At 46.0% G+C, this 20337-nt stretch overlaps 1 protein-coding gene across 5 annotated transcripts in view; it reads right to left on the minus strand.

Annotated features, from left to right (window-relative positions):
• Nucleotides 1-20337, minus strand: part of NEK1 (NIMA related kinase 1) — an 800483-nt gene that overhangs the window by 394433 nt on the left and 385713 nt on the right. For all 5 annotated transcript variants that reach the window (XM_069244156.1, XM_069244192.1, XM_069244183.1 and 2 more), the window contains one exon: nt 8428-8601. In XM_069244156.1, coding sequence (XP_069100257.1) covers nt 8428-8601 — 174 coding nt within the window. The remainder of the gene's footprint in view (nt 1-8427; nt 8602-20337) is intronic.

Consider the following 20337-nt stretch of genomic DNA (forward strand, 5'->3'; position numbering starts at 1 on the left):
ATTGTGCATGATTTTGCCCAATTGTGGTCACAGAGGGGTTTCATGACTTCTTCTGGTTGACCAGTGAAAAATGGTGAAAAGATTAAGGACTTGTTGCATGCGATTCAGTTACCTCTTGAAATTGCCGTGGTCAAATGCCATGTTAAGTCACAAGACTTTGTGTCAATGGGAAACGGCTATGCAGATCAAGTCGCAAGGTTTTGCGCATTGAACTGTATATCGTTCAAGGATCAGTGGGAATTGTTGCCGGAAACTGAAAATGAAACCTGCCTAAACTTTGCATTAAAGGTGGTTGATACTTTAGATGAGTTAAGATCACTACAGGGTCGTGCTAGCAGAGAGGAAAAACGTTCCTGGCAGACAATGCAATGTATACAGAGGTCTGACGACTTGTGGGTCTCAGAGGAGGGGAAAATGGTTTTGCCAAACAGTCTTTTGTCACAGTTTGCAAGGTTTTACCATGGTCAAGCACATCTTGGCAGAGATGCAATGATCAGGTTGTTTAAAATCGACTGGTTTAAGCCAAAATTCAGACAAGCTGCAGAGGTTATCTGTCACAGGTGCATCATCTGTCAACGGATGACTGCAGGAAAAGGGACTGTGGTAACTTTGAGCCACATAGGGAGAGCTGGAGGTCAGTTTAGGAAGATGCAAATGGATTTTATTGAGATGCCTGTGTGTGGAGGCTTGAGGTATGTGTTGGTGATTGTGTGTGTTTTCAGTCATTGGATTGAAGCATACCCTACACGTAGGAATGACAGTCTCACAGTAGCAAAGCTGTTGTCAGAGAGTTAATACCACATTTTGGATTCCCGATCTCTTTAGAATCAGATGGGGGCAGACACTTCGACAATGAGGTGATAAAGCTCTTGTGTGCTGCATTAGACATTGAACAGAAGCTGCATTGTAGCTATCGCCCTGAAGCATCAGGACTAGTGGAGGAAATGAATGGTACCCTGAAGTCGAGAAAGCAAAAATGTGTACAGCTACCAATTTGAAGTGGCCAGATGCATTGCCCTTAGTACTGATGTCAATGAGAAACACACCTGACAAGAAAACAGGACTATCTCCCCATGATATACTGATGGGTTGAGGTCAGAGATTGCCCGCAGTGCCTGCAAATGCTCTTGTGAATATCACGGATGATATGGTGTTGGACTACTGCAAGGGTCTGGCTGATGTGGTCCGCTCTTTCTCTCACCAGGTGGAGGCTACCACATTGCCACCGATCAGCGATCCAGGTCACACCCTGAAAGCCCGTGACTGGGTGGTTGTCAAGAAACACATGAGGAAGTCATGTTTGGAGCCGCGTTGGAAGGGGCCATATCAAGTAATACTGACAACAACCACTGCTGTGAAATGTGAAGGTGTTCCAAACTGGATACATGCCAGTCACACAAAGAAGGTGACGTGTCCAACTGATGAGGAACTCGAAGTGTCCAGAACAACAATTGCAGAAAAGGAAGTCTCAGCGCCAGAGAGTATTCAAAGGGGAACTGAGACTGAAGGAGAGCCCACTGAGGACGGCTTAGTCCCTCAAACAGTAAACGAGTTCGATAGAGGTGACAGTGAGCCTATCTAAGCGGAGGCAACAGGAGAACCGAGGCAAAGAGAGGTTCTCCTAGAAGTTGACGGATACAGGTTTGAAGTTGAGCCCATATCAGACCCTGAGGACGAGGGGGAAGAAGCAGAGGGAGGCCAAAGTGCACCGACCCCCCCTGAGCCACTTGCAGGTCCGTCAAGAGAAAACACCATAACACAAGAGGAGGGCGCTGTTCAACATCCTGAAAGGCCAAGAAGGAAGAAAACACATAAAGGAGACAACTGGCCGAAGCCACAAGCTGCAATAGAGAAAGTGGTCCCTGGTGACACAATAGAGGAAGAAGTTGATACAACCAGAAAGGAGGATCTTAGTGAAGCTGAATTGCAGAGTGAACGCAGACTGAAAAGAAAAAGAGTTGCAAACAGAAGGTACACAGGTCCTGAATGGGCATACGGAACATCAGCTGAATGGCAACAATAATTCTTGGCGTTCTGCTTTGATCGAGAGGTACCAGGTCAATACTACGGCACCTGAACTCAACTTTAGAAAAAAGACTGTGTTAAATTGAAATTGAAAGCTGAAAAACTGAGAAAAGAGACTGATAAATTACCAGATGTGACACTATTAACCTGAATTGACTCTGAAAATCGATTTTGACAAATTGAATAACCTGATTTGACAAAAGGGGGTCCTGGAGTGCGTGAAACGCTGTAAATACTCGCAGAGAGAGAGAGAGAGAGAGAGAGAGAGAGAGAGAGGATACGCACTAGAGAAAAAAAAAAAAAAAAAGAGCTTTTATATCGTCCTCAAATTGATTGTTTGCTTCATATTATTCTGCTATCTGATTCCTTACAGATTATGGGTTACACAAAGAGTAGAAAGGGTAGGATGTGTGGTTGGTTGAGTGTCACTCTAGGTATTGTATGTGCAATAATAATTATAGGTGTGATTGTGGGAATGCCATGGTTAGATAAGAAAATGACTAACAATGCTTCAAAACCTGAGACTGCTACACTAACACTGTGGGAGAAGTTTGAGCAGGATGCAAAATACTTACATGCAGGAACTAATTCAAAAGGGGAACTGTCTCCTCATGTCTTTTATCGCTTGCTGAATGAGTATGTTGATACTATGGATGCGAGAAACTGCTATGTGTGCACAGAGATTCCTTCATCAGTACAAGAATGGGTTACTTATCATAGCCTGCCTCTAACATACGGGATAAGCTGTAGCCTGCTACTAACAAGATTCTATAATCAAGAACATGTGCAATATTTTTATTCTAATTTAGATGTAGTGTTTTTTTTTGTGCCTGTGATTGAGCTTTTGAACAAGTTAGCTAAAGAACATAGCATAAAATTAGTTAGGGGTTTCTTTGAGCCGACACTAACATTTGGGACAGCTTATGCGCACCGCAACAATCTAACCTGCCTACTAACACCTGTAGAAAAGAGCTTCTTAGATCACACTGATGATAGACTCAAAGCATTGAAAGAAAGACTAGAAAAAGGGTTAGAAAAACACACAATTGCAAATGATTATGCTTACACCGCAATAAAGACACAAGGCAAATTAGCTATAGATGCATTACATGTAGGTAGGCTTTGTATATATAGGCCGAAATCTGATCATGACACTTTATTTGTGGGAACGAGTGAATGCAGGCATGTGTTTTTGTTTCAGAGTAAATGGACATTCATGTTAAATGGACAGGATCCAGCGATCCCTGGGATCTACTATATTTGTGGGCTTAATGCTTATTACCGTCTCCCTAAGGGATGGTATGGGACATGTTATTTGGGAATAGTTTTCCCAAAAATTTACCAGATTGATGACTTAAAGCAAATACCTAAAATGTCTGAATTACAACATGCTAGACAAAAACGAGAGACAGCGGCTGCTGTCATTGGTGACATATTTGGAGCCATAATTCCTTCAGTAGGGGTTATCTTAAACTCCATAAAGATTCGAAAGTTGTCTACTATTGTGGATAACATGCTGACTAACTTCACAGGGGCTATACTCCTGATGGATACTGAACTTGCTGAGGAAAGAGCTATGACTCTTCAAAACTGGCTTGCTTTAGACATTCTTTTAGCGAAGAGCGGCAGAGTCTGTAAGATGCTTAACGAGCGCCATTGCTGTGCGTTCATACCGGACAATAGTAAAAAGATTAGAAGTATGCTTACTAACCTAACAAGAGATAGTGCAGATTTGAAAGATATGAAGGAACCTGGAGTTTGGGAGAAAGTTGGGAAAGGAATTACCAGAGTAGGGAATTGGTTTAGTAATATTTAGAACGGGGTTCTTGCGAAAATATTAGGGGGGTCTATTGATTGTTCTGATTTGCCTATTAGGATTATGGGGATCATGCAAAATTAATGAAAGAATTAAAAGAAATCTGACAAAACGAAGCAAAAGAAATGAAGAAAATGAAAGGGAGAAAATGTTTAATGAAATTTGGGAAAGTTCACACAAATGGCAGGATGTTGAAATGCGGGTTATGAGGAAAGTGAGAGGTTGACAAGGGAAAGGTTTGTGTGATGACAAAGGTCTTCAGAGGAGGGACTGAGAGAGCGTAGCATATATAATCTATATTAACATGAAATGTTTATGAATTAATGTACAATAATGCTGCATAGAAACTGTATTAATATGTTTTGCTAAAACGTGCACTTGAAATGTGCCCACGGGGAGTGGCCGTCAACATATACGGGGACTAATAAATTTGACTAATGTTGATGAATTATTATAATTAAAGATGGTTTTACACTAATCATTAATTATTATGTTATTAAAGTTTTGCTAATAAATCTTTTAAGCCTTAGTTAGCATGAGTCGGTCCTAGCTGCCTGACTCTCATATTAAATGTATTTTTCTAAACGTGCAGTGCGCTGACTTGCTAAAGGAAATGAACTCTTGTTTTTTTCTTCAAACTAGAAGCTGAATGTAACTATAGTAGATCCGTTCTCATGAAGTTCTACGTGCTTGTAGAAATATTCTAACTGAATGTAACAGTGTAGATTAATGTTAAGCACAAGGTCGCCCAAATCGGTACAGACAATGGAGCTACTGACCGAAGATGGGCAAAGAATTACAAAAGGATGAAATCATACCGGACATTCTACCTCCAAAGACGTCAATCATATGGACTAATAAAATGCCTGAGAACTGTTATGGTGTGACAAATTCAATGACCTAATGTAAAGTTAAATGGTTAAAGATAGTGGGGTGCAACCCCTTGTCCAATCAAATTTTAGGGGAATGTACAACTAAAAGGGGATAAAAACCCTTGACACCAGGAAGTAAATCAGAACAGGAGGGATAGGAGAGAGACAGGGGAGATGCTGATGCGAATTGTTATGATCCAGAGACTTTGTCACTTTGCTTAGTGACTTGATAAACTTTAGATTAGAGCCATCCTCGTCCTTAGATTGCCCATTTACACTTTACCTCCTTATGAGGGAAGTGCCCCCTTTGCCTGAGAGCTGAGTTCCTGACAGATGGCGAATCAACTGATGTCCTGAAGACGAAGACCGAACCTGAGTGCTGACCCAAACTTGGAGGGTAACTATATGACAATGAAATTGTGATTGTCTGTTTGCTTTTCCTTTCTAGGTACCAACTGCTTTTCTTTTGACAGAGACCATAGTTAGATGTTTTCCAAATTGGTGTTACTAAATTGTTTTGCATGATGCGCAACATGCCAATGCTAATTAGAGGTTAGTTGAGAGGGGTTCACTAAACTAACGCAAATAGACAAATGACCGAATCAATGCTTGGTTGAATAATATACTAGTGATACTCTGCTAAGGATAGTCTATGTTCACGCCTTGCTATATTTTGATGTTTGTGATTCTTGCTATGATGAAATCTTATCAGAGTTGCCATATAGTGACTATGCTAATGTGTTTTCTGGTTTTGAGACTAATAAACTTATTAGTAGAATTGTAACCAATAGGGAATAAATATCATAAAATTCAAACTAAACTGGTGTGGTTATTCATGACTGAGAGGTCATGGTGGTGTCTTGAGTTTAATTAAATGTCATTAACTAAGGTAAAATGCATTGTTGTGATAAATATTGATGACATTGACGTATTGATTGACTTGTTGATTAGTTATCTCGTCCTAAGGTGTCTTCAATCAGGGTCAAAAGATTCATTGGCCTAAAACGAGTCCCAATGTGTAGTCATAAAGGGACGCGTTAGCACAGCGATGCGCAAGATTTCGCAAATTAACCTACCTTATTAATATTCATGAAGTAGGTCGCAATTTGCGACTCATTGCGAATGGCTACAATCGCAGGTATGGTGGCCTGCTGGGCTCAGCAGCACACCATATCTGTGATTGCTTAAAAAAAAAAAAAGTCTTTTTTTTTTTTTAATGCAGCCCGTTTTCCTTGAGGAAAACGGGATGTGTTTAAAAAAGAAAAAGGAAAAGTTTTCTTTTAATTTTTTAAGAGTAGGTAGTGGTCCTTGGGCCCACTGGCTGCTCTTAAAAAATGTTCTTGCATGCATTCCCGAATGGTTTAGCACCAATTTGAAATTGATGTTCACTCCGATTGTTTTGCGACTGCATTCACGGTCACAAAACAATCATACATACCTCTACGATTCGGTATTAGGAAGGGGCGTCCTTGACACGTCCCTTCCTAATACCAAATCGGTATGTAGTTGCAAATCCAATTTGCGATTCAATAACAACTTACCGAATCGCAAATTGGACTTGATACACACCAAAATGCATTTTTGCGATCGCAAACAGCCCAATCTCAAAAATGTTTGCTACATCTGGCCCCATGTCTCTTCCCTATAACCCACACTCGCTCCACTAACCTCTGCTCTTGCCTCCTTGAGCGCATGAGGATACCCTTAGTTTTTGGCATGGGCTCCGAAGCCAATGGCAGCACAGAAGACAGTGCTGGAGTGAGCACTGGTGGAATACCTAACTAGTAGACATCCTGCACAAAACTGCAAACGTACAATTTAGGTTTAAATTGCTCACAGAGAACTCTGGATTTGCACTGAAGGTAGTGGAAATAGGGAACGGACATGTTTGCGCCGGGTTGTGCTTATATGGCTTCAATGATGTCATCCAGGCAATCAGATGCTGAGATGTAGCCGAGCAACAGGTACAGGAGGGCTGTTGCAACTTTTCCAGACATTTTCAAATAATTTTATGACAGTCAGTGCACCAAATCAGATGCAATAGTTAAGATGTAGATATGTCACATGGTTTAGAAGGTCTGCTCACGTTACCTAATTCTGGAATGTGGGATATTATCACACCAATGTATTTAAGGGACAGCAACTTAAGTTAATTGTTTGGGTTAATTTGTCAAAACAGACAGCCAACCAGATGTGGAATTTCATGTAAATTGCACTGTTACGTGCAAAAAAGACAACTTAGCATCTGAACTGTTTAGAAAGTAATCTGCAGACTAACAAATTTGCTGGTACACCACACTAGTGGTCAACTCCTATGCAAGTGGCAAACAAAATTATCAATTTACTGCTGGCAAAAAAATCCCAAATAATTTACAATGGGAGTTGATGAGAACATGTTTACAAATTCAAATCTATTTAGCCGTATGCTGCAAGGTGTAGGGGTCTCAGCTGATTCTGAAGTAACTGCTGATGCTGTTAAATGAAACTGTGGACAATCATACATATCAAAAAGGGACAAAGGTTGCAATTTAACAAAGTAAAAATAAAAGTCAAATCAAAGAGGAAGAAGGAAGAAGTCATCTTGCATTAGCTTAGCTGGATAGCTGAGAGAGCTAGGGTTTTGTAATCATACCCAAGAATGATGCCTATCACTATCAACCAATAAACAGGTGCTAAATGATACATAGTCAAAGGAAATCTTCAGCCAGAAAGGCTTATGAGGACGACACGAGTAAATGCAGTGATAAACGAGTAAGGACTGACATGCTAAAATACAACTCTAAACACCAGTGAAAATAGTTTGCCAAGGGGTACTCATTAATGAATGTATAACCCATGCAAAATTAATATTGTTCTGCCAAAGGGTTTTGTGGGGTCTTCAAACTGCATGTGATTATTGCAACACATTATAAAACCTTTCTGAAATAAAAAAAATACCACTTCTGAGAACGTTTAACAAAACACACAATTATCTCATTAGCACAATAGTGGCTCCAGACACCTCATATATGTTTACGTATAATTTGGTGACATTGAAGGAGCAATCGGGCTCACTGCATGCTTAACATTCAGGGCCTCATTACGAGTTTGTTCCTCCATCAGGCCGCCTTTGAGGCCTGAACACTGCTGGCCCTATTAAGAATTTACCGCAGGGCCGGCGGGCGGAAACAGCGTTTCTGCCCATCGGCCCTGTGGTGAACAGGGCCTTAACATTGACGCCAGCTCCTAATGGAGCCGGTGCAAATGTGGCGGTGCGGCGGGTGCAGCAGCACCCGTTGCGCATTCCACTGCCCGTAATTTGGGCAGTGGAATGCGCGACGGGGCTGTGAATGGGAGCCCCTGCACTGCCCATGCCAAGGGCCCCCCCAAGGCCCACATTTCACCAGCCTTTCCATGGCGGTGTAACTGCCATGGAAAAGTTTGGGGTATGGGGACTCGTAATCCACAAGGCAGCGCTGCTTGCGGCACTGCCCTAGCAGATTACAACCATTGGGCCCGCCAGGCTGGCAGCAGGCTGGCAGTGTCGCTGGTCGGACTGCAGTCATAATGTGATGGTCGGACCGCCAGGACCGCCGTGGTCCGACCACCACCATGGATCTGGCGGTCTGAAGACCGCCTGACTCATAATGAGGCCCTTAATGTCTGGCGCTCACAACTCACAAATATCTTTATTTCATGCTATTTTCTTAAGTTGTATGACATTAAAGGACTTACCACACCCACAACCCTGAGAGCTGCTGTCATGGAGATGGGTGGTGTGCTGGGCTTGGAATGAGGCAGATGCTTAGGGGAACTGCCTGCCACTTGCTGACCATGACTTGGTGAATTAGGTGCTGCTGCAGGCGCACGAGTAGGTCCATTCAGATTCTTGAACCCTTTGGCGGCCAGCTACAAAAAATGCATAATATAACAAGGTCGATGAAACAGTTAGAACAGTCCTACACGATGACTAAATGAAAACAGCATTATATATGTTCAAGGTAAACAGAAAGAGTCAATAATTTAGAAGTTGATACAGAAACACTCCCAGCTTTATGGCTATTAAGCAAATTTGGTTGTGTGCTAAACATTGTGGCAGTTTGTTCATAGTTTTGTTTTCATATTATAACAATACACTTTTTAAATATTTTACTTAATACACTGCTCACTTTCTCTCTAGTGCCTGTAAATTAGTTCATGTATTATACAAAAGCCCATTAGGTCAGCACCTGCTCATAATTATCAAGCCTACTGAAATTTAAAACATATAATTTGGGCCCACATGGCTGATGTATTTTAGGAACGCTTTGGTCCTCCTCCACCATCCAACACCAACCTGTTGCCCAGGCATACATCTAGTCGCAGACACCTCCATATGGTGTTCCTTGGGTCCCTGAGTAAAGACGGAAGGCAGCAAGAGAATGGCAAGAGGACTTGGCAAGCTGGCTGGAGTAAGCAGCAGCTGTAATAGCCTAAGATGGTCGCAGTTTGCTGAGCATGCCCAGGGCTGGGATTTGGGAACCTGAGGCAGCTGTTTAGCAGCTAAGGAACAATGGGTTTTGGCCCTCACTGAGGATGCTCTTGCTGGTGGGGGGGAGCCACAGAGTGTGCTGTTATCTGGCTAGCTCCAGACAGCAGCATAGATGAGCGGACCATAGGACGTGTCTGCCCCTCCTGCATCAGCGGGTCTGCTGGACGACCCCAGTATGTGAGGACCTGAATGGGGCCATTGAAGGAACCAGGCCCTCTATGTAGTGCACAAAGCTAGGCACCCTGGGCTGGGGGGTCCAGGCAACCACACGGTTACAGGGGTAAAACTAGATCACCTAATGCTCTAATTTTGGAAGTAGCTTGGTCGAGCAGTAAGGCCAATCTTGGAGAAGTGCAAAGCATTTGTTGTACTCACAGTTACCAATCTTGAAATGCACCCACTAAAAGGAATACCTCGAGACCAATTTATAAAAATACTTCAGATTTGTATATATTTTTTAAGACCAAGATTATCAAAATTGGTTAAGTACTTTTGAGATATGATTTTTTTTTAAACTTTAATGAAAATAGGCCCCCATTATGACACTGGCAGCAAATGCTGCCTACTGCCACGGTGACGGCCGCCAACATACCGTCGCCGTGGCAACCAGTCGCCAACCGCATTATTACCGTAGGCAGAATTCTGCCAGAAGGCTGGCGGAATTCTGTCGACGGTCATGGCGACGGACGGCGGTAAGGTGGCGCTGCTGCAAGCAGCAGCGCCACGCCAGCAAAACACCGCCGACCGAATCATGTTCCGTGATATGGCCTGGTCGTGTTTTGCTGGTGGACGCTGCTGCTGGCAGCAGTGCCGTGTCCCATCTCCTGCCGGAGGACCCCCTGCAAGCAGGAAAGTCTGTTTTTTTGACAGGAGACGGGGTGCGGGGTCTTGTGTGCATGTGTGGGAGTGTGTGTGACTGTGTGTGTGTGTGTGTGTGTGTGTGTGTGTGTGTGTGTGGGGGGGGGGGGGGGGGGGGGGGGGTGCCTGTTTTTGTATGCGTGAATGAGGATGAGTCACGTGGAATGCGTGCGCGTATGACTGAATGTGAGTGTACGTGTCTGTTGTGTGTTGTGAATGCGTGTGTGCGGAGACAATGTATGTTAGTGTGTGTTGCGATGTGTGGATATGTATGTGTCCATTTGTGGGTGGATGTGGGTATGCGTGTGTGTATGAGTGAGTATGTGTGCGGGTGTGGGTGTGTGAATGTCAGGGGGGAGTTGGGAGGGAGAGGATGATAGTGCCTACCGCCATGGTTTTCGTGGCGGTAAGATTGCGACGAAAACCATGGCAGTAGGCGGGGTCATAATCCCGAGGGTGGGATTGTGACGGCCGCCGGGCTTGAGACCATAGTCTCCAGCCCGGCGGTTGTTACCACCCTGGCGGACAGAGTGGTATATTGGCGGTTTGGCTTGATCCAAACCACCAATGTCATAATTTGGGAAAAGGTACAGCCAGCCTATTGGAAGTACCTTTCCCCAAATTATCACCGTGTGCCAGGGTCGTAATGACACCCATAGTCTTTTTGTGCATAATTACACACAACATAGGAATCAATGGCGGATCAACTTTAAAAATACACATAAAATCGTTCAAGTCGGTTTACCAGGTTCTTCTTTTGAAGGTCTGTTGTGGTCGTCAGTGGACACGCTGTGCCAGCTGGTGCAGTTCGGGGGGCTCACGGTTTCTGGCAAGAGCAGCGGGAGAAGGTTGCTGGAGCAGGGCCACTGCGGGGTACCACTTGGAATAACTCTGCACAAGTCAATTTAAAATTAGATCTTTAGGGTCCTCCCTTGGGGTCTCGAGGTCACAAGGGGTCTGGGATCCTTAGGGCACAGCAGGCTTCCTTCTGGAGCAGGAGGTAAGTTGATTCCAGGGTCGGTTGCAGGACAATGGGGGAACTCTGGCAGCAGGTGGTCTGGGGTGTTCCTGAAGTCCCTCGACTGGGGCTTCCTCCTGATCCGGTTGCAGCCCCGGGCGGGCTGTTTTTGCTTGGTGTCAGATGTTAGTTGACCAATACCCAGGGTATCGGCACGGTTTGGCCGCTAGGGGTCGCAGTACCACCAAACATGGTACACAGGCAGGGTTTGTCCTCACGGTCGTCAGGGTGAGGTTTGGTCCAGCTGCAGCATCCAGTTTGGGAGTTAGTGGCTGGGCAGTGAAGTGACCCTCACAGGCCTGCTTATTTTTTAAAGTTGTAGAGTAGTACATTTCGGGACACCTGTATAGCATAAACAGCTGATATGGCTAATTAATGGCATGGTGTCTGGTAGATAAGCAGAGAACTCCAACTGTACTTTTAGACTCACACCTGTTCCGTTGCCTCAGTGGGCACGTGATAGGCAGGTAGCAAGGTCACAATTAGGGGAATAGCCAAGTAATGCCTCCACAAGCTGAAAAAGCCAAATACATCCAGGTCACTAAACTCAAATAGTACATCTAGAAAAAAAGGAACAATACAAATGCTTCCAAAACATTGCACCTGAAACTTGAGGTCGATAGAGCCTTGTTACGGCAGCTAGCTCTAGATGAGGCCCGCCAATGTTGGAGGGCATTGACTACACATATATACAAATATGGGGATAAAAAATGAGAAGCTCCACTATTGACTGCCTACCAGGTAAATGGGGACCAGAATAACCATGAGCAATACAGACCCAAAAGTTTGCTAAGTCACCACCAAAGAGGACATAGCCGAAACAACTGCGAACTACTACCAGGCATTATACGTCTATTGTCCCTGGTAAGGTAGAGAATAAGCAAGCCCATTCCTTATAGAAATATCTCTCCTAAACTTACAAAGTTCTAGAGCGCAGATCTTGAAGTTCCCCCAACAGTGGGTGAAATAGGGAAAGTCATAAAAGACATGAGACCAGGGAAGATTCCTGGACCCGAGTGGGTTCCCTTACAACACTACTGTAGATTCCATAACACTCTTACCCACACTTGCTGAAATTATATGTGGCAGCAGTACAAACAAGAGCCTTCCCACCTGAGTTAGACGTCACCACTACAGAAGTCCTCCCCACAGCAGGCCAGCCCACAGACAACTGTGCCTCCTACCTGCCCATTTCAATGATTAACAAAAAACTTACAATTGTTGCTAAAGCTTAGCAAATAGACTCCAATGAGTCCTGGCGGTCTTTATTCATCTTGACCAATGCACCTTTATGCCTAATCATATTACTGGTCATTGCATCAGGCAAGTCAATGTGGCGCTAGTCTGCCTTCAGTACATATCTGAGCCCTGTGTGCTACTACTAGTGGATTTTACCTGGACCAACCCCTTTGATGATGGATTCAGCCTCAGATATTGTAAATATGTTCAACTCCTCTACATGAAGCCCTCACCCCACGTCCTAATAAACAAGGTACTCTCCAACACCTTTCCAATCTGAAAGGAAACCAAGCAAGGATACCTTCGGTCTCCCCTCTTTTTCACTCTTGCAATTAAATATTTTGCCAGATTAATCTGCTGTTATGCTCAGGTACAGGGTTGGTGATGGAAGGAGTAGATGGAGGACAGGATAGCACTATACAATGATGATATGTTCCTTTTTCAGGGCAATACCCGGATCTCAGGCCCCGTATCTTACATATCCTGAGGAGGCCTCTGGCCTACACGCAAACTGGCATACATCCCTCCTGGTCCCCCTGAAAGCCAGTGGGACATGGTGAACTAGCAAACTAACATCCCAAGATTACGTTTTAGAAAGCTGAGATTCCATATATCAGTGGTACTGGAGCTCACGCAAAGTCCTAACCTTACTCCCATTAACAAAACAAAAACAAACCTACAGAACTAGGCCAGACTCCCATTACACATAATGGGAAGTGTGGCCCTATTTAAAATATGGTACTCTTGTGGTTTCTGTCCCCAATGCGTTGATTGCCAACTTCACTGCCTTAATTTGCCCCTTTCTATGGGGAGGTTGAACCCCATTCATTACTTCGGACAAATGCTGGCAATCAACAGACAAGTATGGGATGGGGATGTCAGATGTCCAATCCTACTACTGGGCCTCACAGCTCCTGCTCATCAATGACTAGTTGACCAGAGGGTGTAATGATCCAGCCTATTGGCTCTAGATAATAGGCTGAGCTTCGTATACTGCAGGCCGATTCCAGTCTATATACCAGAGATCACAACAGCAGTGTTTTTAAGTTGACAGGCAGCACTCATGTCATGAGGCCCATTCATGGACTCACTATAGTTATGACTCATTTCTTACAACTCTGGTAATTATGATGTTTCTGCTCTGCATTGTCGTACATTGCATTTCTTTTGTGGCATTGTTGAAAAAGTTACTTACCTTCTGTAATGAATTATCTGGTAGAGGCCTATTCTAGTTGCAGATTCCTTACCTTAGACTTTCCCCCAGGCGTCAGACTGGATCCGGAGATTTTTCTTCCAGCAGCATCCTTCCACGCCGCTAGCGGGTGTCAATCAACTATGCGTCAGTCATTGGCATCATGGTCTCCATGGTGATGGGGTCATATATAGGCGCCACCCTGACGTGCAGACGTTAGTTTTTTTTCACGACTTTCCATGCCGGAAGCGCAGAACCATGAAGAACACTGACACTGGTGCACCAGAACTAGGGCCTTGAAAGGGAAATCCCTGTCCCTAGAAATCAGTTTGCAGAACAGGGAGGATGGGCGGGTTGGTAAGAAATCTGCAACTAGAATAAGTCTCTATGAGATAATTTGTTACCAAAGGCAAGTAAGTTGTTCATCTGATAGAGACTTCTAGTTGCGGATTCCTTACCTTAGAATAGATACCGGAGCAATACCATCACTGGAGGTGGGTCTGCAAACTGGGATCATACTAGGAAGTCCTGCAAAACCAAACGGCCAAAGTAGACATCCCTGTGGACCTGAATGTCCAGGCAGTAGTGTTTTGTGAGCATGTGCAGGGAAGCCCATATTGCTACCTGGCAGATGACCATGACTGGAACTCGGCATGCTTACGTGGAGGTTTCAGCAGTTGCTTTTGTAGGTGAGCACACAAACCCTCAAGGGGTTGATTCATATCCAAAGCATAGCACATTTTGATGCAGGGTACAACTCATCAAGAGATGGTCCTTTTTTCTGCAGCGCCCGTCCTTTCTTCTCTCCCACACAACCAATAAAGAGTTGATTGTCCACCCGGAAGTCTTTGGTACGATTGAGGTAGAATACCAACGCTCTTTTTGGATCCAGATGGTGGAGTCTCTCCACTTCATGAGAAGAATGTGGAGGTGAGTAAAATTTAGGTAAGGTGATAGATTGGCCTACATGAAAGGGCGTGACCACTTTAGGAAGGAAAAAGGCCCAGATACGAAGCACCACTTTGTCAGGATGGACAGAGGGACAGTGTGGTTTCAAAGAAAGAGCTTGCAGCTCACTCTGCTTGCAGAGGTGATGGCAATAAGAAACGCGGTCTTTAAAGTGAAAAGCGGCAAAGGACAATTATAAAGTGGCTCAAAGGGAGCACGCACAAGGTAGGTGAGTACCAGGTACAAATCTCACTGTGGCATTATGAAAAGGGTAGGCAGAAATATGTGGGTAAGACCCTTGGGAAACCTCCCAACAAAGAGATTTAAACAAGGAGAGTTGATCTGGTAGTCTCAGAAAAGCAGAGATGGCAGACAGGCAACCCTTAAGGGTGCCCAAAGCGGAGCCCCGCTGGGCAGGGAGAGTACAAACAAAAGAGCCTCAGAGACGTAGAAATGGGATCAGCAGACCTGATGGTACACAAATTTGTTCCAATGACAGGCGTATACCATTTTGGCAGAGGGATGCTTGGCTGCCAAAATAACATTACAGACTTCGGGCAGAAGGTCAAAAGCTGTTAACTGTCGCCTCTCAATTTCCACATAAAAAAAGCAGAGACTGGACAGTTTCAGGTAGAGAACCGTACCCCTGCTGCTGCAACAGAAGATCCTCCCCAAGAGGCAGTCTGAGTGGATGATCCTTGGCCATGTTCAAAAGTTCAGGGTGCCATACTCTTCATGCCTAGTCCGGAGCCATAAGGATTAACTGGGCCCGGCCATTCTTGATCTTCTTGAGAACTCTAGGCAGAAGTGGTATTGGCGGGAAGGCATATAGGAGGCCTGAGTTCCACTTGAGAGAAAAGGCATCGCCGAGCGACTGCCGCTTTGAGAACTGTAGCACGCAAAACAGCTGACATTGTACTTTCCCTGCATAGGCTAACAGATCTAACCAAGGCTCTCCCCATTGTTGAAAGAGATCTTGCATCACGTCCAGATGGAGATGCCATTCATGATCAACCATGCATCAACGGCTGAGTTTGTCTATTCTGGAGTTCAGAGAGCCCGCCAGATGTCGAACCACCAGGGATATTCCGTGACGTTCCAGCCATGTCCAGAGACACAGAATCTCCTAACAAAGGGTCCACGACCCTACCCCGCCCTACATGTTGCAGTACCACATGGTGGTGGTGTTCTCAGTAAGCAACTGTACCACTTTCCCTTTGAGAGAGGAAAGGAATGCTGTCAATGCAAGCCTGATCACCCTGAGCTTCAAAAGACTGATGTGGAGCCCAGACTCCTCCAGAGACCAGACACCTCGGATCTTCCCCCATGAAGCTACTCCATCCCAGGAGTGACGCATCTGTCACTACTGTCAGATCTGGTTGGGGAAAGGAGAGGGATCTGCCTTCGATCCAATGCGGTTCGAAAGCGACCATTGCAGATCTTGCTCAGTTTCCTCTGAGATCTGGAGAGTGTTGGAGAGATTCCCCTAATGCTGTGCCCACTGAAACTTCAGGTCCCACTGCAGAGCCCATTTATGCCATCTGGCATGTGAGACCAGAAGGATGAAGGAGGCCATGAGGCCGAGCAGCCTCAGTCATTTGCATCAAAACGCAGGACAGAGGCTGAAACATCGGTATCATAGCCTGAATATCCTGGATTTGCCGCTTGGGAGGATAGGTCCAAAACTGCACTGTGTCCAGAACAGGTTCGATGAAAGGTAGCACCTTAGAGTGAGTCAGGTGTGATTTGGCACATGTATAGTGACCACTAGCAAATGCAGGAGGTCCGTGGTAGTTTGAAGGTGGGAGACGACAGACTGGGGCAAGACCACATTCAACAGCCAGTCATTGAGGTAGGGGAAGACTGAAATCGCTAGCCTGCGCAGATGAGCTGTGACCCCCGCCATCACTTTCGTGAACACCCAAGGGGTGCTGTTAGGGCCAAAGAGGAGCACGATAAACTGAAAGTGTTTGTGACCTACCATGAACTTCAAATAACATTGGTGGGCAGGCAGGACGGGAATGTGAAAGTAAGCGGCCTGCAAGTCTAATGCTACCATCCAGTCTCCATGGGCCAGGGCAGACAGGGCCTGAGCCAGAGTGACCATTTTGAACTTCCCCTTTTTTAGAACAAGTCTGAGGGACCGATGGTCCAGGATACGGCAAAGGCCTTTGTCCTTCTTGGGCACCAGAAAGTTGTGGAAATAATAACCACAACCTACTTCTGGCACAGGAACACTCTTCATGACTCCGTTGGCCAAGAGAGCTGTAACTTCCTTGCTGAGAAGTGCCAAGTGATCTTTCAACATCTGATCGTAAGATGGTGGCATGGCTGGAGGGATAGTCTCAATGGGGAAGGAATAGCCCATTCAGACAATTCGCAAAACCCACCTGTCCATTGTATTGAATTCCCAGAGGGACAGGCTGTAGGAAAGTGCCCTTTTGGCATGGTTACCCCCTCACTTTTTTGCCTGGTATTGATGCTAACTTGACTGAGTGTGCTGGGATTCTGCAAACCAGGTTCCAGTGTTCTTTCCCTAAACTGTACCATTGTTTCCACAATTGGCACACCACGGGCCCACACCTAAGTCCATTGTAAAAGGTAACAGTGGTACCAAGAGCTCTGTGGCCAGGAAGGGTCACTAAGGGCTGCAGCATGTATTGTGCCACCCTAGGGGACCCCTCACCAAACACATTCTCACTGACATTGTAGATTGGGTTTGTTGGTAGGGAGAAAAAGCTTAAGTCGACATGGCATCCCTCTCAGAGTGCCATGTTCCCAAGCCACTGCCTGTGGCATAGGTAAGTCACCCCTCTAGCAGGCCTTAGAGCCCTAAGGCAGGATGCACTATACCACAGGTGAGGGCACAGCTGCATCAAAATTATGCATCTGCAGTGTCTAAGTTCATTCTTAGACAGTGTAAGTCCAGTGAGGCCATATTGAGTAAATGGGCTGGGAGTTTGTAATTACGAACTCCACAGCTCCATGATGGCTTCACTGAAGACTGGGAAGTTTGGTATCAAACCTTTCAGCACAATACACCGACACTGATACCAGTGTTGGATTTATTGTAGACTGTACACATATTGTATCCAATTCTTTAGTGCAGGCTTGACTGGTCTCTGCCAGCCTGCCACTAACAGAAACGTTTATGACCCCATGGGGTGAGAGCCTTTGTGCTCTCAAGGTTAAGGAACAAAGCCTGCTCTCGGTGGAGGTACTTCACACCTCCCCCTGCATGAACTGCAACACTTGGCGGTGAGCATCAAAGGCTCAGGCCTCCTTTTACAGTCCCCAGGACACTCCGGCTAGTTGAGAAGCCCGCCCCCGGGCCAAGCCCCACTTTCAGTAACAGGTATGGTGGGAAAATTAGGTAAAACAAAGAGGGGCCACTGCAGCTAGGACCACCCCTAAGGTGTACAGAGTTGAAGTGACCCTCACCTTGCAGAATCCTCCATCTTGTTTTGAAGGAGAGGGACTGTAGGAAAGTGCCCCTTTAGGCATGGTTACTCCCCTTACTTTTTGATTTATATTGATGCAGACTTGAATGAAAGTGTGATGGGATCCTGCTACCCAGTCCCCAGCAAACGTGTTCTTTCCAAAAACTGCGCCATTGTTTCCACAATTGGCTTCCCCCGGCACACAGCTAAGTCCCTTCTAAAAAGGTACCAGTGATACCAAGGACTATGTGAAAAGGGAGGGTCCTTGAGGGCTGTAGCATGTATTGTGCCACCCTAAGGGACCCCTCACCAAACACATGGACACTACCATTGCAGATTGTGTGTTTTGGTGGGGATAAAAAGGTTAAGTCGACATGGCATCCCTCTCAGGGTGCCATGCCCACCAACCTGTGGCACAGGTAGGTCACCCTCTAGCAGGCCTTACAGCCCAAAGGCAGGGTGCACTATACCACAGGTGAGGGCATGGCTGCTTCAGCAACATGCCCCTACAGAGTCTAAGTCCGTTCTTAGACACTGTAGGTGCAATGTGGCCATATTGAGTAAATGGGCTGGGAGTTTGTCATTACGAACTTCACAGCTCCAGGAGAGCTTTACTGAAGTCTTGGAAGTTTGGTATCAAATATTCATTGCACAAATGCACACAGAAGGCATCTTAGAGATGCCCCCTGTATTTTACCCAACCCTTTAATGAAGGACTGGCCATTCTGTGCCAACCTGCCACTGCCAGACAAGTTTCTGACCCCATTGGGTGAGAGCCTTTGTGCTCTCTGGGTTGAGAAACAAAGCCTGCTCTGGGTGGAGGTGCTTCACACCTCCCCCCTGGAAGAACACTTAGCATCAAGGCCTCAGACCTCCTGTTACAGTAGCCCAGAGCACTCCAGCTAGTGGAGATGCCTTCCCTCGCTACCCCACTTCCGGACCAAGCCCCACTTTTGGCAGCAGGAAAATGAGGTGAAACAGGGAGGAGTGACCACTGCAGCTAGGACCACCCCTACGGTGTCCAGAGCTGAAGTGACCCCTTCCCTGAAGAATCCTCCTACCTGGAGGGTAGGGACCAATAGGGATAGGGATGTGCTCCCCTCCCCAAGGGGAGTGGGCACAGGAAGGGTGTAGCCACCCTCAGGGACAGTAGCCATTGAATTCTACCATCTGACCCCTGTAACACCCATAAATCTAGTATTTAGGGGTTCCCCTAAACCTCATCCTGCAAGACCAGCAACCTCTACAAACCCCCAGAGGTCTGCCTGCCCAGCAGAGGACCAAGAACTCCCAAGGACAGCGGCCCTTTCCAGAAGAAATCACCAAAAGGACTCCAGAACTGCCCTGGATCCGCAAGCTCTGTCCACTCTGCACCCAACACCCATGGCCCGAGTCCAAGTGGCCCACTGGTCCAAAGAAGGTCCCCAGGAGATCCCGACCTTGAGTCCATCCTGGGTTGACCCCTCCTGGCCTGCAACCTAAATATAGAGGCTCCCACTGACGGTGACCGGATCTGATGAAGATTCCTGACGCCTAAAGGTACCCCTGCATCTGCAGCACCCTGGCCTTGGGGAATCCGACAGGTGGCCCAGCAACATCAAGCGGGAGCCTCTCCTTCCCACCCAGCCTTTGGTCTTCTGGAACAGACCGCCTGGACCCAGCCTGCAAAATCTTTGTGACCGCTGGGATTCACTCATAGAATAGCATTGGGAGCCCCACGTTGTGCTTGCACCCCACACCCACCCGCCCCTGTGGGTGTGTTTGGTGCTGACCTGGGGCCCCTATGGTGCTGACCTAAAGCCCGCAGGCCTGTGTTCTGAAACTGCGGGTACTTATCTGCAATCTCTTTCTACTAAGTCCCTCCAGTCCTCATAGGATTCCATTGCAAACCTTACACCAGATTTAACCGCCGTGTACCACCCTCAAAGTAATGGAATAGGTGAACACCAGAATGGTCTCTTGAAGAGCAAAATCAGCAAGTTATGCACTACCCTAAAAAAAAAATTATTATACTGTTTGCCAATAGCACTATTTACCCCAAGGAATACACCAAGCTAAGACCACCTTTTAACACCCCACCAACTAGAGATGGGGCTATCCATCATTGTTCAAGCCACTGCCACTAGAAGTAAAATTCAGGGAGAAAGTTCGTCCCAAGCACTGAAAGATGAAATGTATATGTACTTGTGTGAACTAGTGAAATGAACAAGGTTTGTCTTCAAACCAGTAACCAAAGGCAAAGAAAAGCGCGTCAACGCCAAGATCAACCTCCCAGAGCTGAAAATAAGAGATCAAGTACTTGTACGCAATTTGGTTTGTAAATGGAAAGAAAAACTATTTGAGGGCCCCTACACAGTCACCATGGTCACACCAATTGCCCTCAAGGTGGACCGCAGGAAATCCTGGATCCATCACAGCC

This window comes from Pleurodeles waltl, chromosome 1_2, assembly GCF_031143425.1.
Source record: "Pleurodeles waltl isolate 20211129_DDA chromosome 1_2, aPleWal1.hap1.20221129, whole genome shotgun sequence".
Classification (NCBI taxonomy): Eukaryota; Metazoa; Chordata; class Amphibia; order Caudata; family Salamandridae; genus Pleurodeles; species Pleurodeles waltl.